Source organism: Dysidea avara, chromosome 3, assembly GCF_963678975.1.
Source record: "Dysidea avara chromosome 3, odDysAvar1.4, whole genome shotgun sequence".
Classification (NCBI taxonomy): Eukaryota; Metazoa; Porifera; class Demospongiae; order Dictyoceratida; family Dysideidae; genus Dysidea; species Dysidea avara.
This window is the reverse complement of record NC_089274.1, coordinates 35221929-35248815: the sequence shown is the minus strand read 5'-3', so window position 1 is coordinate 35248815 and position 26887 is coordinate 35221929. Positions and strand designations below refer to the sequence as shown.

Sequence of the window (26887 nt, the reverse complement as noted above, 5' to 3'; positions counted from 1 at the left end):
TCTAGCTGAACTCTCTACAGGTGATTTGTTTGCAGCTAAACTCTCTACATGGTGGTGTCTTTGTAGCCGAACTCTCTACATGATGGTTTCTTTGTAGCTGAACTCTCTATAAGGTGACTTCGTCTAGCTGAACTCTCTACAGGGTGATTTTTTTGTAGCTGAACTCTCTGCAGGGTGATTTGTTTGCAGCTGAACTCACTACATGATGGTTTCTTTGTAGCTGAACTCTCTACAAGGTGACTTCGTCCAGCTGATCTCTCTACGGTGTGATTTGTTTCTAGCTGAACTCTCTACAGGTGATTTGTTTGCAGCTAAACTCTCTACATGGTGGTTTCTTGTAGCTGAACTCCCTACATGACGGTTTCTTTGTAGCTGAACTCTCTACAAGGTAACCTCTTCTAGCTGGTCTCTCTACAGGGTATTTTGTTTCTAGCTGAAATCTCTACAGGTGATTTGTTTGCAGCTAAACTCTCTACATGGTGGTGTCTTTGTAGCCGAACTCTCTACATGATGGTTTCTTTGTAGCTGAACTCTCTATAAGGTGACTTCGTCTAGCTGAACTCTCTACAGGGTGATTTTTTTGTAGCTGAACTCTCTGCAGGGTGATTTGTTTGCAGCTGAACTCACTACATGATGGTTTCTTTGTAGCTGAACTCTCTACAAGGTGACTTCGTCCAGCTGATCTCTCTACGGTGTGATTTGTTTCTAGCTGAACTCTCTACAGGTGATTTGTTTGCAGCTAAACTCTCTACATGGTGGTTTCTTTGTAGCTGAACTCCCTACATGATGGTTTCTTTGTAGCTGAACTCTCTACAAGGTAACTTCTTCTCTACAGGGTGATTTGTTGTAGTTGAATTCTCTACAAGGTGGTTTGTATGAGGCTGAACTCTCTACATGGCGGTTTCTTTGTAGCTGAACTCTCTACAGAGTGATTTGTTTGCAGCTGAACTCTCTACATGATGGTTTCTTTGTAACTGAACACTCTACAAGGTGACTTCTTCTAATTGCTCTCTCTACAGGGTGAATTGTTGTAGCTGAACTATCTACAAGGTAACTTCTTCTAGCTGATCTCTATACAGGGTAATTTGTTTGTAGTTGAATTCTGTACAGGTGGTTTCTTTGTAGCTGAACTCTGTACATGAAGGTTTCTTTGTAGCTGAACTCTTTACAAGGTGACTTCTTCTAGCTGAACTCTCTATGGGGTAATTTCTTTGTAGCTGAACTCTCTATACGATGGTTTCTTTGTAACTGAACTCTCTACAAGGTAACTTCTTCTAGCTGATCTTTCTACTGGGTAATTTGTTTGCAGCTGAACTCTCTACATGGTGGTTTCTTTGTTGCTGAACTCTCTACAAGGTGAATTCTTCTACCTGATCTCTCTACAGGGTGATTTGTTTGTAACTGAACTCTGTACAAGTGCGTTTTTGTGGGTGATCTCACTGCAGGTTGATTTGTTTGTAGCTGAACTGACTAAAGGGTGATTTTGCTTGTAGCTGAACTCCTTGCATTGTATCTAGTTTCTAGCTGATCTCTCTACAGGGTGATTTGTTTGTAGCTGATCTCTCTACAAGTTGATTTGTGTGTAGCTGATCTCTCTGCAGGTTGATTAATTTGCAACCGATCTCTCTACAAGGTAATTTGTTTGTAGTAGCTGAACTCTCTACAGGGTGATTTACTTGTAGCTGAACTCCTTACATTGTGTCTAGTTTCTAGCTGATCTCTCTACAGGGTGATTTGTTTGTAGCTGATCTCTCTACAAGTTGATTTGTGTGTAGCTGATCTTTCTACTGGTTGATTTGTTTGTAGCCAATCTCTCTACAGGGTAATTTTTTTGTAGCTGAACTCTGTACAAGGTGCTTTTTTGTAGGTGATCTCACTGTAGGTTGATTTGTTTGTAGCTGAACTCACTAAAGGGTGATTTGCTTGTAGCTGAACTCCTTACATTGTGTCTAGTTTCTAGCTGATCTCTCTACAGGGTGATTTGTTTGTAGCTGAACTCTCTATAAGGTGATTTGTTTGCAGCTGAACTCTCTACATGGTGGTTTCTTTATTGCTGAACTCTCTACAGGGTGTTTTGCTTGTAGCTACTCTCTACAGGGTGATTTGTTTCTAGCTTATCTCTCTACAGGTTGATTTGTGTGTAACTGATCTCTCTACAAGCTGATTTGTTTGTAGCTGAATTCTCTGTAAAGTGTTTTGTTTGTAGCTGACCTCTCTTCAGGGTGATTTGTATCTAGCTGATCTCTCTACAGGGTGATTTTTTTTGTAGCTGACCTCTCTTCAGGGTGATTTGTTTCTAGCTGATATCTCTACAGGGTGATTTTTTGTAGCTGACCTCTCTTCAGGGTGATTTGTTTCTAGCTGATCGCTCTACAGGTTGGTTTGTTTGTAGCTGAACTCTCTACACGGTGATTTGCTTGTAGCTGATCTCTCTGCAGGTTGATTTGTTTTAGCTGAACTCTCTACAGGGTGATTTATTTGTAGCTGAACTGCTTACATTGTGTGTAGTTTCTAGCTGATCTCTCTACAGGGTGATTTGTTTGTAGTTGATCTCTCTACAAGTTGATTTGTGTGTAGCTGATCTCTCTGCAGGTTGATTTGTTTGTAGCCGATCTCTCTATAGTGTAATTTGTTTGTAGCTGAACTCTCTATAAGGTGATTTGTTTGTAGTTGATCTCTCTACAAGTTGATTTGTGTGTAGCTGAACTCTCTACAGGCTGATTTGTTTGTAGCCGATCTCTCTACAGGGTAATTTGTTTGTAGCTGAACTCTCTACATGGTGGTTTCTTTGTTGCTGAACTCTCTACCGGGTGTTTTGCTTGTAGCTGATCTCTCTACAGGGCAATTTGTTTGTAGCTGATCTCTCTACAGGGTGATTTTTTTTGTAGCTGACCTCTCTTCAGGGTGATTTGTTTCTAACTGATTGCTCTACAGGTTGATTTGTTTGTAGATGAACTCTCTACAGGGTAATTTACTTGTAGCTGAACTCCTTACTTTGTGTCTAGTTTGTAGCTGATCTCTCTACAGGGTGATTTATTTGTAGCTGAACTCCTTACATTGTGTGTAGTTTCTAGCTGATCTCTCTACAGGGTGATTTGTTCGTAGCTGATCTCTCTACAAGTTGATTTGTGTGTAGCTGATCTCTCTGCAGGTTGATTTTTTTGAAGCCGATCTCTCTACATGTAATCTGTTTGTAGCTGAACTCTCTATAAGGTGATTTGTTTGTAGCTGATCTCTCTGTAGGTTGATTTGTTTTAGCTGAACTGTCTACAGGGTGATTGCTTGTAACTGAACTCCTTACATTGTGTCTAGTTTCTAGCTGATGTCTCTACAGGGTGATTTTTTGTAGCTGAACTCTCTTCAGGGTGATTTGTTTCTAGCTGATCTCTGTACAGGTAGATTTGTGTTGATTTGTTCATTGCTGATTGCTCTAAAGGTTGATTTGTTGCAGCTGAACACCCTGCAAAGTGTTTTGTTTGTAGCTGATCACTCTAAAGGGTAATTTGTTTGTAGCTGAACTCTCTCCACAGTGACTTGTGTGTAGCTGAATTCTGTGTAACTGAATTCTCTAGAGAGTGACTTAATTGTAGCTGAATTCTCTACACAGTGCATGACTTGTTTATAGCTGAACTTTCTTCAGTGTGACTTGTAATGTTATGAATCTCTATAGTGATATATTTGCTTAACTCTCCACATGGTGACTGTCTTCTTGCTGAACTGTCTATAAGATTAACTGTTTGCAGCTGAACTCCCTACAGAATAACTTGTGATGTAATAAAATTCTATAAAGGAGTAAATAAATTATCCGAATGCTCTATTAGGGTGACTGTTCTATTAGAGTATCTCGATCTCGCATTTGCTACACGGAGTTGGCTTTCGAATCATAACTCAGTGGTTTGTAATCCGATTCTTCTGTACTACTGCAAGGACTTTCTATGAAGATTATTCCAGCTATACACCGATTTTCAGCTCATTGCTCTAAGCGGTTTGCCTAGTAGGCGTGAAAACTAATACTTTTTTATTCATAAAAATCGATCGCGTAATTGTGACACAGGTTGGGTTTTGTGTCATATCTCCGTGGTCTTTATCTCGATTCCTTTGAAACCACCAAAAGGCACTCCTACGATGGTTACTCCATCTACATAGCAATTTTCAACTCATTCCATGAAGCGGTTTACCCTGTAGGCGTGACAACAAATCGATCTTGTTTTACGCGAATAATCGGTCATAACTCCTTAACCATTCATCGGATTTGTACCAAATTTGATGCTAGGATTCGCCTTTGGACTCCCTTTCTGTGTGCGAAATTTCAAGGCGATCGGAGTACGCGTTTGCTTGTTATAGCAATTTTTGCAAGTGTGCGAAAAGACGAAGAAGAAGAAAAAAAACGAAGAAAAATAAACGAAACTTTGGCAGCTCGTATCTCGGAAATGGCTGGAGCGATTTCCTTCAAATTTGGAATGTAGACTCCCTTGGCTGGCGGGCAACTGTGTATCAAATTTGGTTCCAATCAGATAAGTGATCACCGAGATACAAAGGTGTGAAAATGACGTTTTCGTTCTTCCTGTCAATATACTCACGGTGTGGCGCGCCGGTTTCTTGGGCCGCACGACACACTATCGTGTGTCTTGATACATATATTGATTACAGAAATCTCCATCGTGGTTTCTTTGTAACTGAACACTCTACAAGGTGACTTCTTCTAATTGCTCTCTCTACAGGGTGAATTGTTTGTAGCTGAACGATCTACAAGGTAACTTCTTCTAGCTGATCTCTCTACAGGGTGATTTGTTTGTAGCTGAATTCTGTACGGGTGATTTGTTTGCAGCTGAGCTCTTTACAGAATGGTTTCTTTGTAGCTGAATTCTCTAAAAGGTAACTTCTTCTAACTGATCTTTTTACAAGGCAATTTGTTTGTGGCTGAATTTTCTACAGGATAATTTCTTTGCAGCTGAACTCTCTACATGGTGGTTTCTTTGTAGCTGAACTCTTTACAAGGTAATTTCTTCTAGCTGATCTCTCTACAGGGAGATTTGTTTGTAGCTGAATTATCTACAAGGTAACTTATTCTAGCTGATCTCTCTACAGAGTGATTTGTTCGTAGCTGAATTCTGTACAGGTGATTTGTTTGCAGCTGAGCTCTTTACAAAATGGTTTCTTTGTAGCTGAACTCTCTACAAGGTAACTTCTTCTAACTGATCTTTCTACAGGGGTGATTTGTTTGTAGCTGAACTATCTACAAGGTAATTTCTTCTAGCTGATCTCTCTACAGGGTGATTTGTTTGTAGCTGAGCTCTTTACAGAATGGTTTCTTTATACCTGAACTCTCTACAAAGTAACTTTTCTAGCTGATGTCTCTACAAGGTCTGAACTCTCTACATGGTAGTTTCTTTGTAACTGAACTTGTGGTCAGCTAGAAACAAATCACCCTGTAGGGAGATCAGCTCAACACAAATCACCCTGTAGAGAGATCTGGTAGAAACAAGTCACCCTGTAGAGAAATTAGCTATAAAGAATTCACCCTGTAGAGATCAGCTAGAAACAAATCATTCTGTAGAGAGATCAGCTAGAAATAAGTTACCCTGTAGACAGTTCAGCTGGAAAAAGTCACCTGTAGAGAGATCAGCTAAAAACAAACTACATAGAGAGAATTAAGCTACATTTCGTAGAGTGATTCAGCTAGAAATAAGCAACCCCGTAGAGAGTTCAGCTACAAACAAACTCTTTCAGTAGAGAAATCAGCTAGAAGCAAGTTATCTTGCAAAGAGTTCAACTACATTTGAAGTCACTCTGTAGAGAGTACAGCTAGAAACAAGTACGTATAGCCTCGTAAAGAGGTAAGCTACATTTCAAATCACCCTGTTAGTCCAGCATCTAAGCCAAATATTCGTTCACTTTTTGATAAAAGCACCAATTTTTTTACAGAGTATATGGAGCGTGCACTAAGTGTTTTAAGAAGTGGAGGCACATAAAAAGTCCTCAGGAACACCCCTTTTTGCACCCTGACAAGAAAACTATTTGTTACTATTAAAAATCAATCGTGTTTCTATCAAGTTAACTGCTGGGCCTAGTATCATAGTAGTACAAAGCATACAGCTGGAACATAATAGTCTATAAAAAAACAAATAGTTTTCCCACCTAGGCAGTAAACAAAATCACTAAAATTTCCATTTGCAGGGATTCTGTTAAAGTTTTGGACCTTTAATGCTGACGATTGTGTAGTACTATGTACAAGGATCATCCTGATGTGTATCGTTTCTTTATTAAAGGGGTATAACAAAAATTATTTAATGCTAAAGTCACAGGTGGATATCTCAACAAAAAACCATGAACTACAGCAGTTCAATTATCAAGTACAGAGCTTGAACAAAAGGTCTCTTGTCCTTATACTGGGCACCATATGAAAGGTAATTAAATTTCTAGTTTAATGAAGGCAGTTGCAAGGTGTTTCAACATCTTGTTCTCAAGTTACAGCGCTTTCAATTCAGTGTAATATAGTATAAGCAAGAAAAGCACATGGATGTGTCATAAGGTACTTCTTAGTGCTAAAAATCTCACTTCATTGGAACCCAGCTCCTTTATACTTATTTTGAGCATTATCACAGCACTAAGAAATACCTTAATACTCATCTGTGTGCTTTTCTTGCTTATGCTATATTACACTGAATTGAAAGCGCTGTAACTTGAGAACAAGATGTTGAAACAACTTGCAACTGCCTTCATTAAACTAGAAATGTAATTACCTTTCATAGGGTGCCCAGTATAAGGACAAGAGACCTTTTGTTCAAGCTCTGTACTTGATAATTGAACTATTGTAGTTCATGGTTTTTTGTTGAGCTATCCACCTGTGACTTTAGCATTAAATAACTTTTGTTATACCCCTTTAATAAAGAAACGATACACATCAGGATGATCCTTGTACATAGTACTACACAATCGTCAGCATTAAAGGTCCAAAACTTTAACAGAATCCCTGCAAATGGAAATTTTAGTGATTTTGTTTACTGCCTAGGTGGGAAAACTATTTGTTTTTTTATAGACTACTAGCTGTAGTACCTGCCCTATCGTGCAGGGCAGTATGTAAAATGACATGAAAATTAAATGAAATTACAGTTGGTAATATACTATCATAGATACTTTATAAAAGACTAAGGAAACAATGTGGTGTAAGGATTGCATGAATGCAATAATTGTGGAGAAGTGCACTCTTATTGGAATATTTTGTGACTTAAGTTGCTCAAATTCTACCATCAACCAAACATACCATGAATTACTGTAATCTGCACTACAACGATTCTGTTATGACAAAATATAACGGCTTTATAAAATATAACAGCATGGGCACAGAGTGGGGGCTAGCAAGAAATAATAATAAATGAAAACAAAAAATTTTGAGTCATCCAGCCCAAGACAGCTCATGGAAAAAACCTGCCAGCCTTTTCTTTTGTTTTGCTGCACAGGAAAAACCGAAAAATGCTCCACTCTGCTTTGTATGCATGTGTAGAAAGAGTTCAAATCATTGCTGCAAAGTCTATAAATAGCTCCTATTTTCACAACGTGCCCTACGTTGTGAAGAACAGTCTGCCACGGGACCGTGTCATTTCACTGTGTAGCTGCAGTCATCCCTCCTCCGAGCAAACCATCCAGGATATGCATAAAGACAAAAGAATAGAAAAGATAAATAGTTTCACACATACATAAATATACAAAGCAACCATCTGATACATTTTTTTACCATAATACCTTCCTTACCACCATCCACAGGTGCTGATCCACAATATCACAAAGCAGCAGTAGCAGCAGACAAACCTAACTAAAGTGCATGTGTTTGCCTATCTAAAAACCTCACTATAGACTACATTACGTGTTTTGCAATCCCCTTTAACTAAAAGTGTCAATCTATCTGCTGAACCTACCCTAGATAGTGCCACATAAAGCATGCCGTGTGTGAAGCTTTCGTCCGTCAAATCTAATCCTACAGCCTTAAAAGTTTGGCCCTGGCTTTTGTTAATGGTCATGGCAAAGCAAAGTGCAATTGGAAATTGAAGCTGTCTAAATTCAAAAGGCAAAACCGAGTTACTCGGAATGAGAGGAATGCGTGGTATTATAATATCGTGTCCTGCATATCTACCGTGAGAAATCTTGGCCTCTACTGTGTTAGCCGACAGTTTAGTAACTACACACCTAGTGCCATTAGTAACCCTTGGAGGATCTAGAGAGCGTATAATAATAATAGGAGCGCCTACTTTAAGTAAGAGAAGATGCTGAGGTAGTCCAGATACCTCTAAAGAGTTCAAGAATTCTGTTGGAAAGTGAACTACCTGAGATTCATCAGGTATGGTGTCCAAGGACCTGTAGTCACAGTAGTCACCAGGTAACTGCTCCACCAGAGTCATGTTGATGGAATGAGTGGTCTTGTTAAGAGGAGCAAGAATGCAGCGTTCAGAAAGCCAAGCCAAGTCGCTAAAGTTAGAGAGCAAATCTGGATACACCCTGGAAACCAGTTCCTCCTTGCTATCCACAAAGGTTCCCATGGTGTCAGGTAGCTGGACAACATCAGGTAGAGTGTCAATAGGAAACTTCCCATCTCCAATGGCCAATAGTTCTTCAGCGAATTGTCCAGCTGCCACATCCCCACACAGGTGCACTCTCATGTTAGTGTGTAGTTGTTTAACCACCACACTGTCCCACAGATGAGATCGCTTGAGGCAAGCATCAACAATGTTACCTCTAGTGCCACCTTGAATGACAGGTAGAATCTGCCTGAAGTCACCACATGGTAGCATGCACTTGCCTCCCATTGGATTATCATTCCCTGTCAGATCCCTCAGGGTACGGTCCAAAGCTTCAAAAGCACCTCTGTTGGTCATGGGGGCTTCGTCGACTACTATGGCTTTAGCCTCTATGATCACCCTACATAGTGCAGTTCCTTTCTTGATGTTGCACATGGGGATGTCCGATGCATGCAAGTCCAAAGGGATCTTAAAGGTGTTATGCAAGGTACGTCCTCCAGTCAAGAGAGTAGCAGCTATTCCGCTAGAAGCAGTAGCTAATGCTATGTCACCTACAGACTTAAGTTTAGCTAGAATAAGATTGATCAAGAAAGTTTTGCCAGTTCCACCAGGGGCATCCAAGAATAACATGCCTCCCTCGTCTCTATCTATCATGGAGCAAAAGGTGTCATAGACATCTTGCTGGTCAGCAGTAAGCAATGGAACATTACGATTTACGTATGCCTGTTGCTCTTCAGGATTATAGTCAATCTCCCTACGGTACACACGTGCAAACCTATCGCTATCCACTGCCTGAGGCTGGGGTAGCCCATACTCAGACAGTTCCCTACCTCCCATGGAAATAACTTTTTCCTGCAAGTCATTGAGAGCCACATTGAAGATGTCATCATTGAACTCCAAGTCATCATCCCTATGTTGAGTACGTTGCTGGTGCAAGAAATCCTCTGCCATTGCTTCCTTGTGGTTCTCGTAAATCTCCAGAGGGTTGGATGGTTCACACCAATTAAGGATCACTGCAAACAGGGTGCGAAGACTTGCAGGTGAGTTGCTGACTGATGCCTCTTCCATAGCCAAGTGGTACTGATTATCATCCTCAAGAAGACCTAACCTCAAACATGCATCCCTAAAGGAACTACAGAGGTCACCTTCAACAGTTCTCAAGTCAGCAAAAGACTGGGGTCCCCTAACATGATGAAGCAGCAATCGAAGGTAGAAGCATTCTCCCTGACGTGGACTGATGGTATAGACTCTGCCTATAACCTGAGCCTCCTTAACTCCAGGATGGTCAGCGACATCCTTTCCCTGTTTTCTCCTGTTCCAAGTCTTCCTGCTCCACGTGTAGTACTGAGGCACTTCTTCATACAACAGAGTCCTGGCGAAATCATCAGATTGACAGAGGACAAAGAACTCTGTCAACGTAGTCTTCGGAGGGTCACCAGAAGCCTGTTCTCTTGCAGTCTCCTCAGTGAAATACACTCGTTGGCCATTCTCCAAGTGAACAGCAAGCTGTTCAACAGGAGGGAACCTTTCATGTATGGGGAACTCCAGTATTCTCCAGGCAGCCTCGCTGCTGCTGATGTAGCGTGCATTCTGGAAGTCTGAGATCTCATCCACCTGATCAGACCTCAGAGCAAAGGTTGCCTGATCACAACCCTTGTGTACGTATTTCAGTACATACTTGATGGATTTGATGGACACGCAAAGCTCAACATTACAGTGACAGTTTAAAGAACGAAGCAGAAGTTTGTTGTAAGGCACAATCCACCTGTTGTCAATCTCTTGAGTAACGCGAGACCCCATCACCCTCATATTAATGGTAGCCACTTGTCCACCATCCTCAGGGCTCCTCCTCCTGTACAGTGGGTAACTGTCTGCACGTAGTTGGGTATCAGCCTTGAACTGCTTTGGGTAGCTCTTACTGCAGCGGCCATCTTCCATGCAGGGTGAGTCAGGGTTGATGCTCCCACAGGGCCCATGTACCATGTTGGAAATCACGATCTGATGCAGCTCAGGATCAACCATTGGATCAGGGATCTCAGCACAGATGACGTCATCAATCTTATCTGGAGTGATCTTGTGCTCTGGAATAAGCCATTGCAGCAAATGGCAATGTGGCAAACCGCGCTTTTGCCATTCTGTTGAGTAGAGCCAAGCCCGTGGTTTCCCAAAAATCATCTCCTTTGTGAGCATCTCTAACAATTTCTTCACCTTAAGCCTAAACACACGGGCCACTAAGTCTGGATGGTCCAGAGGCTCTTGACCTGGTAGTAGATTGTTCCTAATCTCTGGCCAATTAGGATTGGTGGTCATGGTGATAAAGAGGTCGGGGTGGCCATACTTCCTAACGTAGGTCATTGCATCCTGCTGACGCTCATGCATGTAGCGTGGTCCACCAGTAAATGACGACGGTAGGATCACCCTACGACCAACATTCCTGGGGTCACCATCCCCATCTACCATTGCATCCCACAAATCCTGGTAGCAATCAGCACGTAGTGCCTTTTGCTCACGCCTGAGAAACTGTAAGCGCTCAGTTTCAATCTTACAGTAGGCGTCAACCAGGAATTGCTGGAAAAGCCTTTTAGCCTTAAGCAATACAGGCACTTGCTGCCTGACCATGATGTGGTAGCGGTAATACACCATGGCTGTCAATTTCCTACCATTAGCCAATTTCAGGTTGATGTGCCATCCATCGGTGCCATAAGAAAAGAGTAAAGGATACTGTAAAGGATCATACCCCCTATGAAGTTCAGAAATGCGCTGCAAAGACCCATCCCTATAGTGCAAAACTATGTCCCTATTATTTACATTATCATTAGGCATTAGCACTGCTACCTCGTCACACATCGGGCTATTGTACCTCCTAGCATGCTCTCCTACAGGCCGTTTGTTCTCATTAATCACTACCCTAATATTTGTTGGCTCATCATGCTGCTCAAATATTTCTTTAGCTACCTTAATAAGTTGAACATAGTGATTATCGTCATGCAAAAGCTCAGTAATACCCCTAACTATGTCAAGCCTTAACCCATCAACTATCCCACATCTTGTAGCTACTTCAGTTTGCTGGTTGTCGATAAAATAAATCTAGGAAAATTTAGGAGACTCACCTGTTGATGGAACTAAACTACCTATACGATGATAGACTTGACCCTGTACTCTAAAAGAAGGATTGAAGCCAGCCATAGTTATCTCGTTACAGCCAAAGCTTGTCATTTGAAATGCACTATTATACTTACGTATGCTAGCTAGAAAATGTTTACCTGCTGTGTTTGTACCTTCATACAGGTGTCTCAAGAATGACTGGGGCTGTGGAAATGCCTCTAACTGGGCATTACCCTTCAAGCAACAAAGGGATTCGGTCTCCTGGGGAAATTTTAATGCGCCGCAGTGTGTGCATTCTACACTAAGTGTGCCTACATCTGTAGTGTTGAAGAAGTTGTGTGGCTGATAGTTAAGCCCCCTAAAGCTTGGGTGTGTGCTTGCACGTACCTGTTGTCTGCGTGCTGTGTTAGCCTGCTGCTCCAGAGCTCTGTAGAGTGGATCAACTCGAGCTTGTTGATGGGAAGCTGTATCTTGTTGTTGCTCCTCCCTCCTTGTTACTGGGTCTTCACGCGCAAGTTGACGGGCAGCTGCATCGTGGATCCTTTCCTGTGATCTTCTTTCTTCGTCCTGGCGGGCCACACGATGGGCTTCTGCGTCACGTTGTCTTCGTCTCTGTTGTCTTCGTCTCTGTTGTCTTCGTCTCTGTTGTCTTCGTCTCTGTTGTCTTCGTCTCTGTTGTCTTCGTCTCTGTTGTGAGTCCAGTTCACACCTGGCACTGGATGAGGTAGTAGCTCCAGTTGAAGCCTCCTGGCGGCGCAGTATTTGTCGTTCTGCTTCTTCCCGTCTCTTCTCTGGATCCAATCTTTGGTTCTGCTTGCGTCTCTTTGCTTGAAACGCACAAAAAGTAGACTATCGTTTTCGCTTAGGCGGCATGCTCGGGCATGCTTACACAGCACATCTAATGAATTTGAATTAGAAATATCACGTGTGTACAGTTAGCAAAAACACATGCAGTACAGTGCGAAAAAACGTGTACTGAAAAGGTGCCCAAAACAAAAAAAAAATTAACACCAGCTGGACTCGAACCCACAACCTCGCGCACGTAAGACAGGCACCTAAACCATTAACCTATCTACTTCACCACATTGTTACAGCAATATTTTTGTCTTATAAAGACTTGTACAAATGGACTGAGATAGGTGTTTACTTGCGGTTTGCATGCGGTTTATAGAAAGAATTCAAGCAAATTTTAGTTTACACACCTGCCTTCAACGGCACCTAGACGACTAACGATAGCTTGCACAAACTTTTCGAAAGCGTCATTGTTGAGCTCAATAATCAGCGCTTCCGTGATGCCAAAGACGCTTCCAAACGCGCGGTGGTTGGAGAGTACAATGCGTGACATCAAATGGAATGCAGACAGACGGACAGACGGCTTTTCACTCTTATAATATAGATTATGTTCCAGCTGTATGCTTTGTACTGCTATGATACTAGGCCCAGCAGTTAACTTGATAGAAACATGGTTGATTTTTAATAGTAACAAATGGTTTTCTTGTCAGGGTGCAAATAGGGGTGTTCCTGAGGACTTTTTACGTGCCTCTCCTTCTTAAAACACTTAGTGCACGCTCCATATACCCTGTAAAAAAATTGGTGCTTTTATCAAAAAGTGAACGATTATGTCAATTTTAAGGGCTTATGTACTGCACTATGTAGAGAGATCAGCTCAAAACAATCACTGTGTAGACAGATCTGGTAGAAACAAGTCACCCGTTAAGAGTTTAGCCAGTAAGAAGTCACCCTGTAGAGATATCAGCTAGAAAAAATTACCTGTAGAAAGATCAGCTTCACCCTGCAGTAGCGAGATTAGCTACATTTCAATCACCCTGTAGAAAGATCAGCTTGAGACAAATCACCCTATAGGAGGATCAGTTAGAAACAAGTCACCCTGTAGAGAGATCAGCTGGAAACAAATCACCTCGTAGAAAGATCAGCTTGAAACAAATCACTCTGTTAAAAGATTAGTCAGAAACAAGTCACCCTGTAGAGAGATGAGATGGAATGAAGTCCACACCGTGTAGCACTACCAGAGAACAGTGCTATGAAACACCTATGGATTATCCATGTACAGTAAAATAATCCCCATTAAGTGCCATGAAAGTCATTTCATTGATATTTCATTGTAATATCCACGCCATGAAATATTCATGAAAAGTGGAGATTTCATGGTAATTTTATAGCACTGACAAATTATTTCATGGTACAAGAAAACTTCATGATTGCAGTGGTCATGAATTGTCAAATTTTCATAGGCAGTGTCAATGACTTTTTATAGGCGGTGTGCTTGTAAATTACATGAGTTTACCATCACTTTTTCATAGGCTCTTCTCTGGGAGTTCAGCTAGAAATAAGTCAGATCAGCTAGAAGCAAATCATGCTGTAGAGAGATCAGGTAGAAAAAAAATTACTGTATGGAGAGATCAGCTGGAAACAAGGCATCTTGTAAAGAGATCAAGTCACCCTGTAAGAGCCCAACAATTTTTCAATTCGCCCCATGGAGAATTCAGCTTTGAATAAATCTCTCAGTAGAAAGATCAACTAGAAATATATCACCATGCACAGTATCACTGCTTGAAGTTTCTTAGTTTACTAGAGTGGTACATCCCCAGTATATGGAACAGTTAATTGTTTGGAATTTTAGTAGCTTTTCAGTAAACCTGCATTCACTGATGTTTACTGAGAGTTTAAAACTTAGTAAAACAATTATGTTCCATATACTTAAAGTTACTGACATTTTACTATCAGTATAACTGGGCACAACTACAGTAAAGCAGCTTAACAAATTAGTAAACTAAGAACCTTCAAGCAGTGTATTCAGTTAGAAACAAATCCCCCTGTGGAGAGATGAGTTAGGCAAGTTACCCTGTTGCCTGCAAAGAGTTCAATTGTTTTTCAAGTCACCCTGTAGAGAGCTCAGTAGAAACAAGAAGCCCTGTAGAGAGATCAGCTAGAAACAAATCACCCTGTAGAGAGTTCAGTAGAAACAAGCAGCCCTGTAGAGAGATCAGCTAGAAACAAATCACCCTGTAGAGAGCTCAGTAGAAACAAGAAGCCCTGTAGAGAGATCAGCTAGAAACAAATCACCCTGTAGAGAGATCAGCCAGAAACAAATCACTCTGTAGATAAATCAGCTGGATCAAGTCACTCAGTAGGGTGTTCGACTGCATTTCAAGTCACCCTGTAGAGAGTGCAGCTAGAAACAAGTCACCCTGTAGAGAGTTCAGCTGGAAACAAGTCACCCTGTATAAAGATCAGCTAGAAACAATTCACCCTGTAGAAATCGGCTAAACACAAAGTGCACCCTGTAGAGAGATCAGCTAGAAACAAGTCACCCTGTAGAGTTATCAGCTGGAAACAGGGAGAATTTAGTTACATTTCGTAGAGTGTCTCATGTAGCTAAACAAGTAATCAAAATCTTTTAAAAATAATCTTCTCTCTAGATTTGTGGTAAAGAAAAAGACAAGTTAAAAAAATAACTAAAGCTGGCCATAGGCTGGCTTTAGGTATGAATTACAAAAAGAAGTAATAAAATACAAAAAGAAGTAATATCTAATCAAAAACAGCCCAGCAGTTTAAAAAAGGGTGTGGCCTCCAAAGAAGCCAGGGTAAAAAAAGATGTGAAATCAAAGGTGGCGACCAAGAAATGGCTGTGATGGTAGGTTAATGGCAAAACATTTAATAACAACAATTCTGGTGAATTTGTGTTGCTTCCTCCTAGTTTAACTAGGATTCAGCACCAAATTCACCTGAATTGTCGTTATTAAACTTTTTTTCCATTAACCTACCATTTCTTGGCCACCACCTTTGATTTCACATCTTTTTTCACCCTGGCTTCTTTGGAGGCCACGCCCTTTTTTACAGCTTGGCTGTTTTTTTGATTAGATATCACTTCTTTTTGCAGCTTGGCTGTTTTTGATTAAATACCTTACTCATAGAATTTTGTAAGTACATCAGTACATTTGTACATATGTATGTACGTATGTATAGTGAGTTTGTGGCCTTTGACTTGTGTGTCTATTTTTGTCGTGTAGCGGAGTTTAGGTGTGGAATCACTTTTAACAATAGCCTTGGCAGACATGGATGATATTTATGATGATGTTGTCAGCTATGATAGATCCAAAGACATTTCTTACATGTCTGCAAATGATATTGCAAAGTCACTGCAAAAAGAAGAGAATATATATGAAACACCATATAAACACAAAGAAGATTGTGGCCCAGTATACTGTGTGCCTGCTGATGATGAAAAAAAAATTTATGAAGAATTTGCTGGGAAAAAGTTTCGGAAACTGCTCCGCAAAGAGATCAAGTTAGTTTTCTTGCACTATAACTCCATGTGCATGTAGTTATTTTATCAATCAGTCTTGCATCAACACATAATTATATTTAATTTGAGTGCATAAGGAATTGCTGTAGATGTATAAGGTATCGCAGTAGATGTATAAGGTATCGCAGCAACAAGAACCAGTGAAGCAAGGAGCTTTTCTAGTTCCTTATTCAGTTTATTTTAAGTATCTTTCTGTAATATTGTCTTTTCTGCCACTATATACAGCTCTATGATGAATGGCACTTAGCATTAACCATGCAAAAAATTACAAAAACAATTTTAGAGTGTGCGTGGGCAGATCAAAGCTGCCACCATTGTTACAAATTAGTTGTATGTACCAGTATGCAAATAGTTGAAACATAGCTAAGCACCATCTTTAGGCCACACAATCTGGCCATTAATTAGTTCTAAGGTAACAAGAAATTGCCAACCACTGTGCCACCAAAGGGAGTCACAATACACAAACTATGAATTTATGTACCTGTACATTAGACTTACTTTACTTTATAACTCCAGCAGTGAGTATCTGTAAAACTGAATGGAAAGCAAATGTCTGGGCTGAATTTGCATCAATACACTACAAGCTGATTCATGCAAAACTTACTTTAGTGACAGTAACATTATTCCTTGGACAGTACTCACCTACAGCCATTGTTTGAATAGCCACAGTCAGAGGCTTAGCATTCTTTCTCCTTCCGCCTACATGGATGCCTTTAATCCATGTACTCCTTATCCCACCAAAACAATAATTGGGAAATATTTCAATAAATCAATATCACCTAATCAAGTTCCCGCAATACACTTATCGCATGTACTTAGCCTTCCAACGTAGGTAATATTATTCGCATTTTGTGTCTATTCTGAGCCTCACATTTGATACAGTTTGTACATACTATTACTAACCATGTCATTTGGTTAATTTGTTAACAAGGAAGTTGTGTTAAACTAATGCTCAGTGAAAACTAGCACTCGTATTGATATTGCAGACTTTTCGAAGTGTTTCAATCTTCACATGGAATATTGCAATAACCATATTAAATAGCTCACACAATAATCACATGTTGCAAATTAAATATCGCCCAACTCTACATGATAGCAAACCTTATGGGTGTGTTACGTATATGTTAAAGCATAGCCGCGAGTGCTATATGGAAAATAAAGCATCGAGGCCAAGCGCCGAGTGCTTTATTGTTCATATAGTACGAGCAAGGCTATGCTTTAAATGATTTATGAAACTTTCTAGTCTTGTAGCTTCACCATACACTAGGACTCGTAATTAACATGCGTTGCACAAACTATTAGCAGCCTGAATGCACACAAACTAGTTTAACAAAGTAACTCACGCGTAGTTCGCCATAGTTTGGCATGGAAGACGTTCATCGCTTATTTTGGCAGGTTTTGCTCGCAACCCACAATTGATTCTCTTGTGAGTCACTTGGCGAAATATTTCCGTGATATCTCCAGGACTTGTCCATTACATTAACAAATGTAATAGCAATGTTACCTTCTCCCACCCATCATCGAAGCATTTAGGTATGTCTATAAAAGCAATCCAGTGGTAGAACTCATATCAGTTGGGGTGATTGATCACTCAGCGCGGCGAGGCTATCAGCCTTCACCGGCGTGGGTGATTAGTCGTACTGGCGTGAGCCCCGCAGGCTATTAGCCTACACCAGAGCACATGGGCAACTGTGCTTTATTGCACCGCAAAGAGTGCTTTATTGAATAAATAAAGCACTCTTTGTGGTCATGAAGCACTGTTGGCTGGCTGAGAGTGTACTTTATGAAATTTAAAGTACACTTCTTCCTTTGATCTCGCCCATGTAAAGTTCTATAAATGAAATTATTTGCTTAATATTAATAACAAAACCTACAAGCTATTGATAATAATAAGCTGTAAATTAAATGCTTGTGTCAAAGAAAATACGTATAAATCAGGGAACCAAATTGTCTATGGTTTGTGTATGATAACATATTGTGCCTAATAGACTAAAACAAAAACCCTTAGGTGTGCTCAATTTGCAATACTCTTGGTCATACATAAGTCAGCCCAGCATGTACCTTCATTTCTCGCATGCAGGTAGCATAAATCATTTTGCTGATGTGGGTGCAAACAAATATACAAACAAACATACACACTCATTTTTTCAAAAAAGAATTTCAGAAAACCAGGTGAGCGCACATCGCTGGCCTTCGGTTGGCTGTGGACACATGTGGCAGAGGGGATTGAAAATTAACGCAACGAGTTAGACACTACTTAGTGTTAGTGTGTAGTACTGTCTGATTGTGTTATAATATTTCTTGGCCTATGTACATCACAGAATTGGAGATGAATTAGGATCAGGTGAATTTGGAATAGTTGCTCGTGCCATGTGGAAGCCTAGCTCACGCAAGAAAGTGGAAGTTGCTGTGAAGACTTTAAATGCAAATGTTAGTACTAAGGATAGAGTACGATTCCTCCAGGAGGCTGCCATAATGTGCCAGTTTGATCATTTGAATGTAGTCAAGCTTCATGGTGTAGTGACAGATGAACCTGTCATGATTGTATTAGAATATGTGTCCAGAGGAGACCTGAGGAATCTGTTGATACAGCTTCGACCTTCGTGAGTAAATCCCTGCTCACACTGTTTCCATGTAATGGCATTTTATTGCATCTAGAATTGGTGTTATTGCTCATGAAAAGCTACCATTGCTTCTGTTGAAGTCTTGTCAGGAGATCGCAGCAGGAATGGCTTACCTTAGTGGCAAACAGTTTGTTCACAGAGATTTGGCAGCAAGAAATATTCTTGTTTCTGAATCAGTCACATGCAAGGTAAGAGAATAATTAACACAGAGGTTAATGTGGTGCTTTATTTCTGAAGATTGCTGATTTTGGAATGTCACGTGATCTACTTGATGAAAACTACTATGTCACATCAGGAGGGAAAATACCAGTAAAATGGACAGCTCCTGAGGTATTTGTTTCTTTTACACAACCAATCATACGTCACAATTTTTTTGTTTCTCAGGCAATAAATTACAAGAAGTATTCTGGTCAGAGTGATGTGTGGAGTTATGGAGTTGTACTGTATGAAATATGGAGTTTGGGACATGAACCATATGAGTGGCTAAATCTTCTTGAGGTAACCAAGTACAGATTTTCAGGTATTTAATCTATATGCATCTTTTTAGACAGTAGAAAAGGTTGATGCTGGATACAGACTCCCACCACCTCCTGGTTGTCCCAGAACCATATACCGAGTGATGATTAAGTGTTGGTATGTTAATCACATCGGTACACATTGCTGATGTTTTATCATGACCCACTTCCTAACTATACCTAGTTAGCATGTTGTTTTTTTTCTGCTACTTGTCTACTATAAATGTAAACAATCACTGTCTTTTAGCAGAAACCTGAAACCTTTGTTCCAAAAATGAAATTTTCTTTTCGATTATGCTGCTATGATCTGAGTAAATTGCTAGTCATCAGATTTATAAACTTATGATTTGCCAAATTTGGTATATTGTATGTGTGGAAGACCCTTTTCAAAAACCTAGTTACATTCATGAGGATTTTGGTATTCAGATAGTAAAATTGGTACTTGAGTATTTGCTAAAATAACATGATCCATCATACAGTACGATAGTAACTGTATAGTAGGGACCACAAAGGAGTAGGCGTGGCCCACGAAATAATATCACCCAAAAACTAGCCTTGATTTTCCCTTACGACGATAAGGCAGTATTGGTGAGGTAAAACTATGCCCTAACAAGCTTTCAGATCGACCTGAAACGTTTTCAAGTTGCTACGGAATTTTAAATAAATTTTATTCAACGGAATTTTCTACTGACTGACTGAGTAACTGACTGACTGATGCCTTCAGACAAGCGTAACTCGATAATGGCTAAGGTTATGGGCTTGATTTTTTCACTGTTTGACGTTGCTTCAGCCCGACAGGTGCATGCCTTTTGGCATACCACAGTACATGCAATGCATTCTTCATGGACTTACCAGTGTCCTCCTTTGTGTCCCATTCATCTTCGCTGACAGGGAATGGTGTTGGTTTGGCGCGAGCACATGATGGCTTCCCTTCGAAATGGAAATCGTCCATATTTTTCATCGTGGCTATTTCGATTGCAGAGGTGCTTTTCAAACAGTTTTTGATTCGTACTGCTGTGTAACGGTTGAACATAGCCTACAGCGAAGCGTAATTATTCTTCACTTTTCAGACGATAATTAATATGATTGCGGTGTGCAGCACAATTTCTTTCTTTTGGTATGCGTGGATTGTAGAGGTGCTTTTCAAACAGTTCTTGATTTGAAATGCTGTGTAACGAGTTGAACATAGCTGACAACGAAACGTAATGGATACTTCAATTTTCACACGATAATTGATATAGCTGGGGCGCGCGGTGCCTTTTCAGATGCGGTATGTGTGGGTTCACCAATCATAAAATTATTTACAAAGAAAGTTAACAAACAAGTACACGAAAAATTTGGAATTTTCAACTAGAGTAGGGACCATAGCACATCGATAAAAAGTACTGAAACAAGTTGGAGTAGTCCATGATATTAAATCACTGTAAAACAATAAGAAGTGTTATATCCCTACTGTGCATTTCTGTTATAGTATCTTGAGCACAGTAGGAATATAACACTTCTCATTGTTTACTGTGATTTAATATCATGGTCTACTCCAACTTGTTTCAGTACTTTTACCGATGTGCTATGGTCCCTACTCTAGTTGAAAATTCCTAATTTTTCGTGTACTTGTTATCATATGTACCTACAACCACCCTGGCTTTTATGGGGTGCACCTTTTTTCACAGCTTGGTTGTCTGATCATTTCTTTCTATATTTGCAAGCCCCAAAAACTGAGGAAAACAGCAGAAAAACATAAGTTTTTAATTTTGTATGTTTTGTTTTATTGTTTTTGTAATATGTACTGACAATTTTGTAACTGTAGAATACTTTGGACAACTACATTATAAGAGTATCTCAACCGCATACTTTCTGTAGATGTTTGGATTTTGCAGTATTTTTAATCTAAACTCTTCTGCAAAATTATTACTTTGTCTACATGCTGATTTTTAGCTTAGTTCCTAGTAGGTTTTCCTGGTAGCCTTGATAACAAATTATTTGCTGAACTTCATCACGTGCCATATTTGGTTTTTTCAAATTATAACTCAATGGCTATTATTCTGATTTCCATCAAGCCACCAAATGACCCATCTGCAGTGGTTACTCCATCTACACACTAATTTCTAACATATTATAACTTGCCTTGTAGGGGTGACAATATATTTTTACTTTTTATACAAATGGTTGGTTATAACTCAGTAGTACTAGCTTTCCAGATTGAGCAAGGTGGCTGTGTTATAGCATATGCCAGCCGCAAATTGATGGGAGATGCTAGCTGTAGACATTTTGGAAGTGCTGATCTCTTATACTGCTTACTGGTCATCATGGATTACTTTGCTAAATGGGTTGATGCAGTTCCACTCTGTGACCAAACAGCAGTTTCAATCAGTGATGCTATCATCAAGCCATGTAGTGGTGTTTGAATAAGCATAAGCTTCAGTTGTGAAAAGGCTTTATTGCGGTCCTCAGTCCATGAAAAAAGAGAAGACTTTGTAGTCAGACTGTGAACAGGTGTGCACTATCTGTCCAAGGGGACATCTGCTGCCCCACACAGGCATTTCCCTGCCAGTAATCTCTTGCTAAGTGTCCTGGTCTACCACAATGCAAGTAAAGCATCTTTGATTGGCTCTTTTTAGTAGACAGGAACACCGAGTGTGCCCCAGCTGCTTGTAGTAATAACAATGTTGCTCACTTTCACTCTTTGGTTTTGTGGTAGGCTTGAGTCTATTATGCTCCAAAATTTGCCTATTATTGTTTTTGACATTTCCCCAATTTCCTACCTATTATGCTTGTTTTTATGCTTTTCAGAAATGCATTATGCTTTTATTTTGTGGGTTTTGCCTTTGTGTGGAGAAGTTTATTATGATAGAATGTAAATGGAGAAGTTTCATTTCAACTGCAACATACAAACAATAACAATAGTTTGAAAAGGGAATGTGCTCCAAAGTTAGTAGGCATATTAGAGCAGGGGGTAGTCTGTCAGAAGCTAAAGACATGACATTTTATTGTTTGTAGTTTTGTATGCAAATAATTATGTATAAAATATTATGTATGGTTTCTGATTGATCTTCTGAGTTCTAGCAATTGGTATTCAAAGGACAGCAACTGCATGCTCAGTATAATATGCATGTGACTCATATTTGTAAAGAACTTAGTAGCCTCTTGCATGGGGATAAACACTTAAATTATTCTCATTCTCTCTGTTGCATCTGATGACTGTTCTGTTAGAGTGTTTGACTGTTCTATTAGAGAATCTCGATATTTTAAACATATCTTCCTGGTTTGATATTAACCCCAGTAGACCCGCAGAAACTTCACTAGTTTCAATGTCCAAACATTCACTAGCTATACTGACTCAACGCTAACTTTATTATCATCAGAGCTTCTTTTGTGTATTGTCTTCCAATCGAGCTTCCAATGGCAAATCATAATCATCATATCATGCACATTTCATTCAAAATCAGATGGTGAGATGCAATGTATAATACCAAGTTCAATGAGCTAAACTACTTTGCCATGTCGTAACTACGTGTGTCCTATAAAACTCAAACCCACAATGAAAAGCATACATTCCATCGAGTGTAATCCTGTGGTAAGATAGTAAACCTAGAGCATTTTTCTGCTAGTTGCCAGGAATCATTTCACCATCCAAAACAGGTTAGCTCTTAACTTTGTTATAGCAGAAGTTATACTTATTGTGGCCGAAATTTGCCTCAATTATACTCCATTTTGCCAGTATTATGCTTTATGTTTTTCACCCCCTATTATGCCAAAAATTATGCCGGCATAATCTACGCAAACCTATTTTGTGGTAAGTGCGTATGCATGTTCTGTCAGCTGTTGTATTTGAGTCCTCAGATCATTAAGTTTAGTTGCTTAAGTGGATACTGGTTTTTCTTGTTCATTAACTGCCATCGAAAACTTAACAACAGAGTTAAAAAAGCTATTTACCATACTGACTGTGCATAGCTACCTACTTATGCTATATATATGGGTCCGGGTAAACTTGTCACAAACTGGTATAATGATAACAACTTGGCCATTTCTGCTCCAACCCTGGCATTGCTTGTTTTAGCAGTTGCTTAAGGTTGTGAAGGTAAAGAATGATGGCTTCTCCAGGACAAAGTTTGTGAGAGTAAAATTCTTCTAACTAGACAAATTCTGTAGGCACTCTCTTGCTGAGCAGTAGGCCTGTAGCAAGTTTGCCATCGTAATAAAAAGCCTGTTTGTAATAGAATTTATCATGTTTGTGATAAAGAGAATTCGTTACCTTGGCAATTAAATTTGGCGTGCTTGTTATAGGATCTATTGCATTAGAATTCATCACATTTGCAGAAAATTTCATCATAACTCATTGTTTGTTCTATAAGCACTGACAGGAGAAGATAGTAAGTTATTGTGGGTGTGCTTCCATGACTGCATGATGCCATTGTACAGTATGATAGTACTATACATTAGAAGGTATGGGCTTTTCTGACCAAAATTATCACCATAAACCACCATCACAATACCTTCATAGTGCCTTAGCAGTATTGCTTAGGAATGCAGTATTGGTTAGGTATAATCAAGCCCAAAAGTGCCTTCAGTTTGACCTGAAATGCTTCCTTTGAGTGGATTTTTTACTGACTACCTGACTGATGCGATTAGGGATCAAAGAAATAAAAAGTAGTAAAACAAGAGAGGTCGCTAAACCTGCAGATATACTATTTAATCCCTAATTCAGTCATGGGATGGGTATACACTGAAGTTATTTGAAGTAGGGATTAAATGGTCACTAGTATACCTTCTGGTGTAGGTGACCTCCATTGTTTTCCTACTTTTTTCCTATGATCCCTAATTGAACTTGAAATTCCTAATTTGTGACCCAGTCTGGGAAAACCGGTCTTATCGCCGATGTCAGCAGATTGGATTTTTACCCAGAACACAAAGCTACATGAATAAACTACCTAATTTCATGATCAAACTCAGCTAGACTTGAGTGGTCTGGTTTTGCTGGCTGCTTTTCCCAAGCCCAGTGGCGATCTGTACGTTTGGTGTGGGGCCTTAATGGAGCTCTGGTCAGCCTGGAGATGGCTGTACATGGCTGTACAGCTCCGTGGTATTGAATATATACCTCTGTTGCAAATTTCCTTTCATTTTAGCTAGTTTAGATACCTGAATGGCCCAAAACTTGGCCTAATTCATCCCTACACCTTCCTTTTCAATTTTTTGAACAGCCTCTTGCCTTTTGCTTCCCTCCCTTGCCTGTTACAGTCAACCACAGTTTAAAACCTATCTAAAATGGCGGGAAACATAGTTGTTGGCTACTTGCACAGTGGATGCTCTGGAAGGTAAGGAATTGGTGTAAAACGTGTGAAAATTTAGTACACAAAGCTTCAACCATTGGTGAACTACAACACACCAAATACTTTAAACCGACATTTCTCGATACTTTAAATAGACAATAAGACCGGTTTTCCCAGGCTGGGTCACATTTTTCCTTGTACTTGTTTATTAACCCTTTAAGGACCAAAAATTGTGTGCATAGTCTACCCTGAAAGCCCACACGTTTTATGATTATTGCCCATTTAGTGTTTTTAAAAAATATAATAAGTTTATAGCATTGACAAAGCCCCTACAAGTGCTCAATTGTATAACAAATTATACTAAAAGACTCGCCTGACAATAATAAACAACATTATCTAACTTACCAAAGTGTAGAACTAGTGTCTTAAAAGCACTAAGGTGAGTTTCAAACACCTACACGCGATCGATTTCTTTGTGACACAATCAATAAAAACAGTCCGCCATTTTAGTTTTTTAAACCCGCATCACGTGATCTTGTATATCACATTATTCGCCTCTAAATAGTGAGCACTCTGAGCTTTATTTGAAGTTAATACGATGAACACAGCCAAAGTTATGGAGCGATTTCTACAAGGTTAGTTTTATTGTTGTGTAAATATTAAATGTTTGTACTTTGTTAGGAATTTTACACAGGCTTAGTTTTGCGTGATAAGTTGGCCTTATATATCAAAAGAATCGCCTGTGAATGGAGAATACAGTGGTCCCTGTTTCGATCTAATAGCTTCATTTGTTGCGGAGTTATAGCTCTTTGTTTACTGCCAATAATCTTGGACGTAATATTACGGCACTGGTCTTTCAAGCAATACCTACTTTGGACGTAATATTACGGCAGCGGTCCTTAAAGGGTTAAGGAATTCCTGGGTATGTAACTATGTGTAGTGGTTAAAAAGGTGTAAATAATTGGGCACTCACCTGGTGGTATAATGTCTGTCAATAATGAACCACAGTGTAGGAATCCTTATCAAGTGTCCTGTAAACAAATTATAGGTGCTGAAAGCAAACTAATCACTACAAGTTCTGATTAGTCAACAACTACTTTATGTAGGTGTTCTTGTTTAGCCAGGTGCATACTGATTAGTTATGACCAGAAATTTCCAAAAGTGATGAATCCTAATGTAAATAATGCCTTTAATTCTTGAGCTTTAATTACCAAAGTGATGAATTCTATTGTAAACGTGATGAATTATACTGCAAAAGCAGCAAATTCTATTGCAAACCAGATGAAGTAAATTGCAAAGGTGATGAATTCAATAGCAAAATCCTGTGTTGTCATGCTTTGTGCATACAAATACACATGCTGGAATCAAGACACACGGTAGTGTGTCATGCGGCCCAAGAAGTCGGCATGCCACACCGTGAGTATATTAACAGGAAGAAAGAAAACGCATCACACCTATGTAGCTCCGTGATCCCTTATCCGATTGGAACCAAATTTGCTAGCGACGTGCCGCCCAGTTAGGGGAGTATACATACCAAATTTGAAGAAAATCGCTCCAGCCGTTTCCGAGATACGAGCGACCAAAAGTTCGTTTTAATTTCTTCGTTTTTTTTCTTCTTCATTAGGGTCCACAATCCGAAAAATCTACTTTTACAAATCGATCCCCCTACCATTGTGGGATGTTCATTGTGGTATCCCGTTGCTAGATCCACCATGAAACCGGAGGCACGATTGTTGTCTTCACAGAAATATCGATTTTAGTATTTCGCGAGATGCAAAAATTATTTTTAAAATTTCGTGCTCCACACAAAGAACAGGATAGAACTTGCTGCTTAGCTAGATATTATCTAGAGTTAATGTAGTTAAAAAGTACGCACAGTAATAAGCAAATGATTCACTGGGTTCCCAGCACAGGGTTGCTTTCTCTCAAAAAGCAGAAAACGAAACACAAATTTTCGAATTAAAACCGCTCTACCAGCCAAGACAAGAAAAGCCAACTCTTCCTCATAGTGATGTGATAAGGTTGGATGCATAGTCTGTCTATGCTGTTAGTCTGGAAAGGATCTGAGACTTCTCACCATCTGGGTGAAGAACGTCAAAATTTTAATGCGTTATTTCAAGGGATTCTCTCAATGGTACCAAAGCGCTTTCCAGTACTTCTGATGCCACACTGGTCACTTAATTTTGTTTAGAATGATGATAAATGATGGATCAAAATGTTTGGTAGTAGTAGTAGTTGGTGTTTCTGTGATTTCATATGATGCAGTATACCAGAAGCTCACCAGGAGCTCCACCCAGCTCGAATCAAAAATGAAAGATTTTGTGCTTTTTTCGGTTTGTTTTTGGATGTTTTGCAGCATAATGGTGATGTAGGGTGATCTAATGAAGATTTGAAGCTGCTGTGGAGCGTGAGAGGCGAAGTCAAATTTGGACGATTTCGCTGCCTCCCTTGATGCATAGCTTAGAGCGAGACGTGGAAGCCGTGGATGAAATAATAATTGACAACCGCTGCTACCAAACGTTTAGGGACATCTTTT

General features: G+C 39.7%; 1 protein-coding gene and 1 long non-coding RNA gene across 2 annotated transcripts in view; one reads left to right on the top strand and one right to left on the bottom strand.

Moving 5' to 3' along the window:
- The window catches only part of LOC136250837 (uncharacterized), a 134243-nt gene that overhangs the window by 100233 nt on the left and 7123 nt on the right, over window positions 1-26887 (top strand). Inside the window, exons 11-16 of the mRNA XM_066043162.1 lie at window positions 15650-15927; window positions 18267-18548; window positions 18604-18757; window positions 18807-18899; window positions 18954-19067; window positions 19117-19202. Of these exons, the coding sequence (XP_065899234.1) occupies window positions 15650-15927; window positions 18267-18548; window positions 18604-18757; window positions 18807-18899; window positions 18954-19067; window positions 19117-19202 (1007 nt within the window). The remainder of the gene's footprint in view (window positions 1-15649; window positions 15928-18266; window positions 18549-18603; window positions 18758-18806; window positions 18900-18953; window positions 19068-19116; window positions 19203-26887) is intronic.
- On the bottom strand, window positions 7262-12079 carry LOC136250827 (uncharacterized). The gene is made up of 2 exons (XR_010698739.1): window positions 12006-12079; window positions 7262-7809 (listed from the first exon to the last, which is right to left on the bottom strand). It is a non-coding gene; the product is annotated as an uncharacterized lncRNA (long non-coding RNA).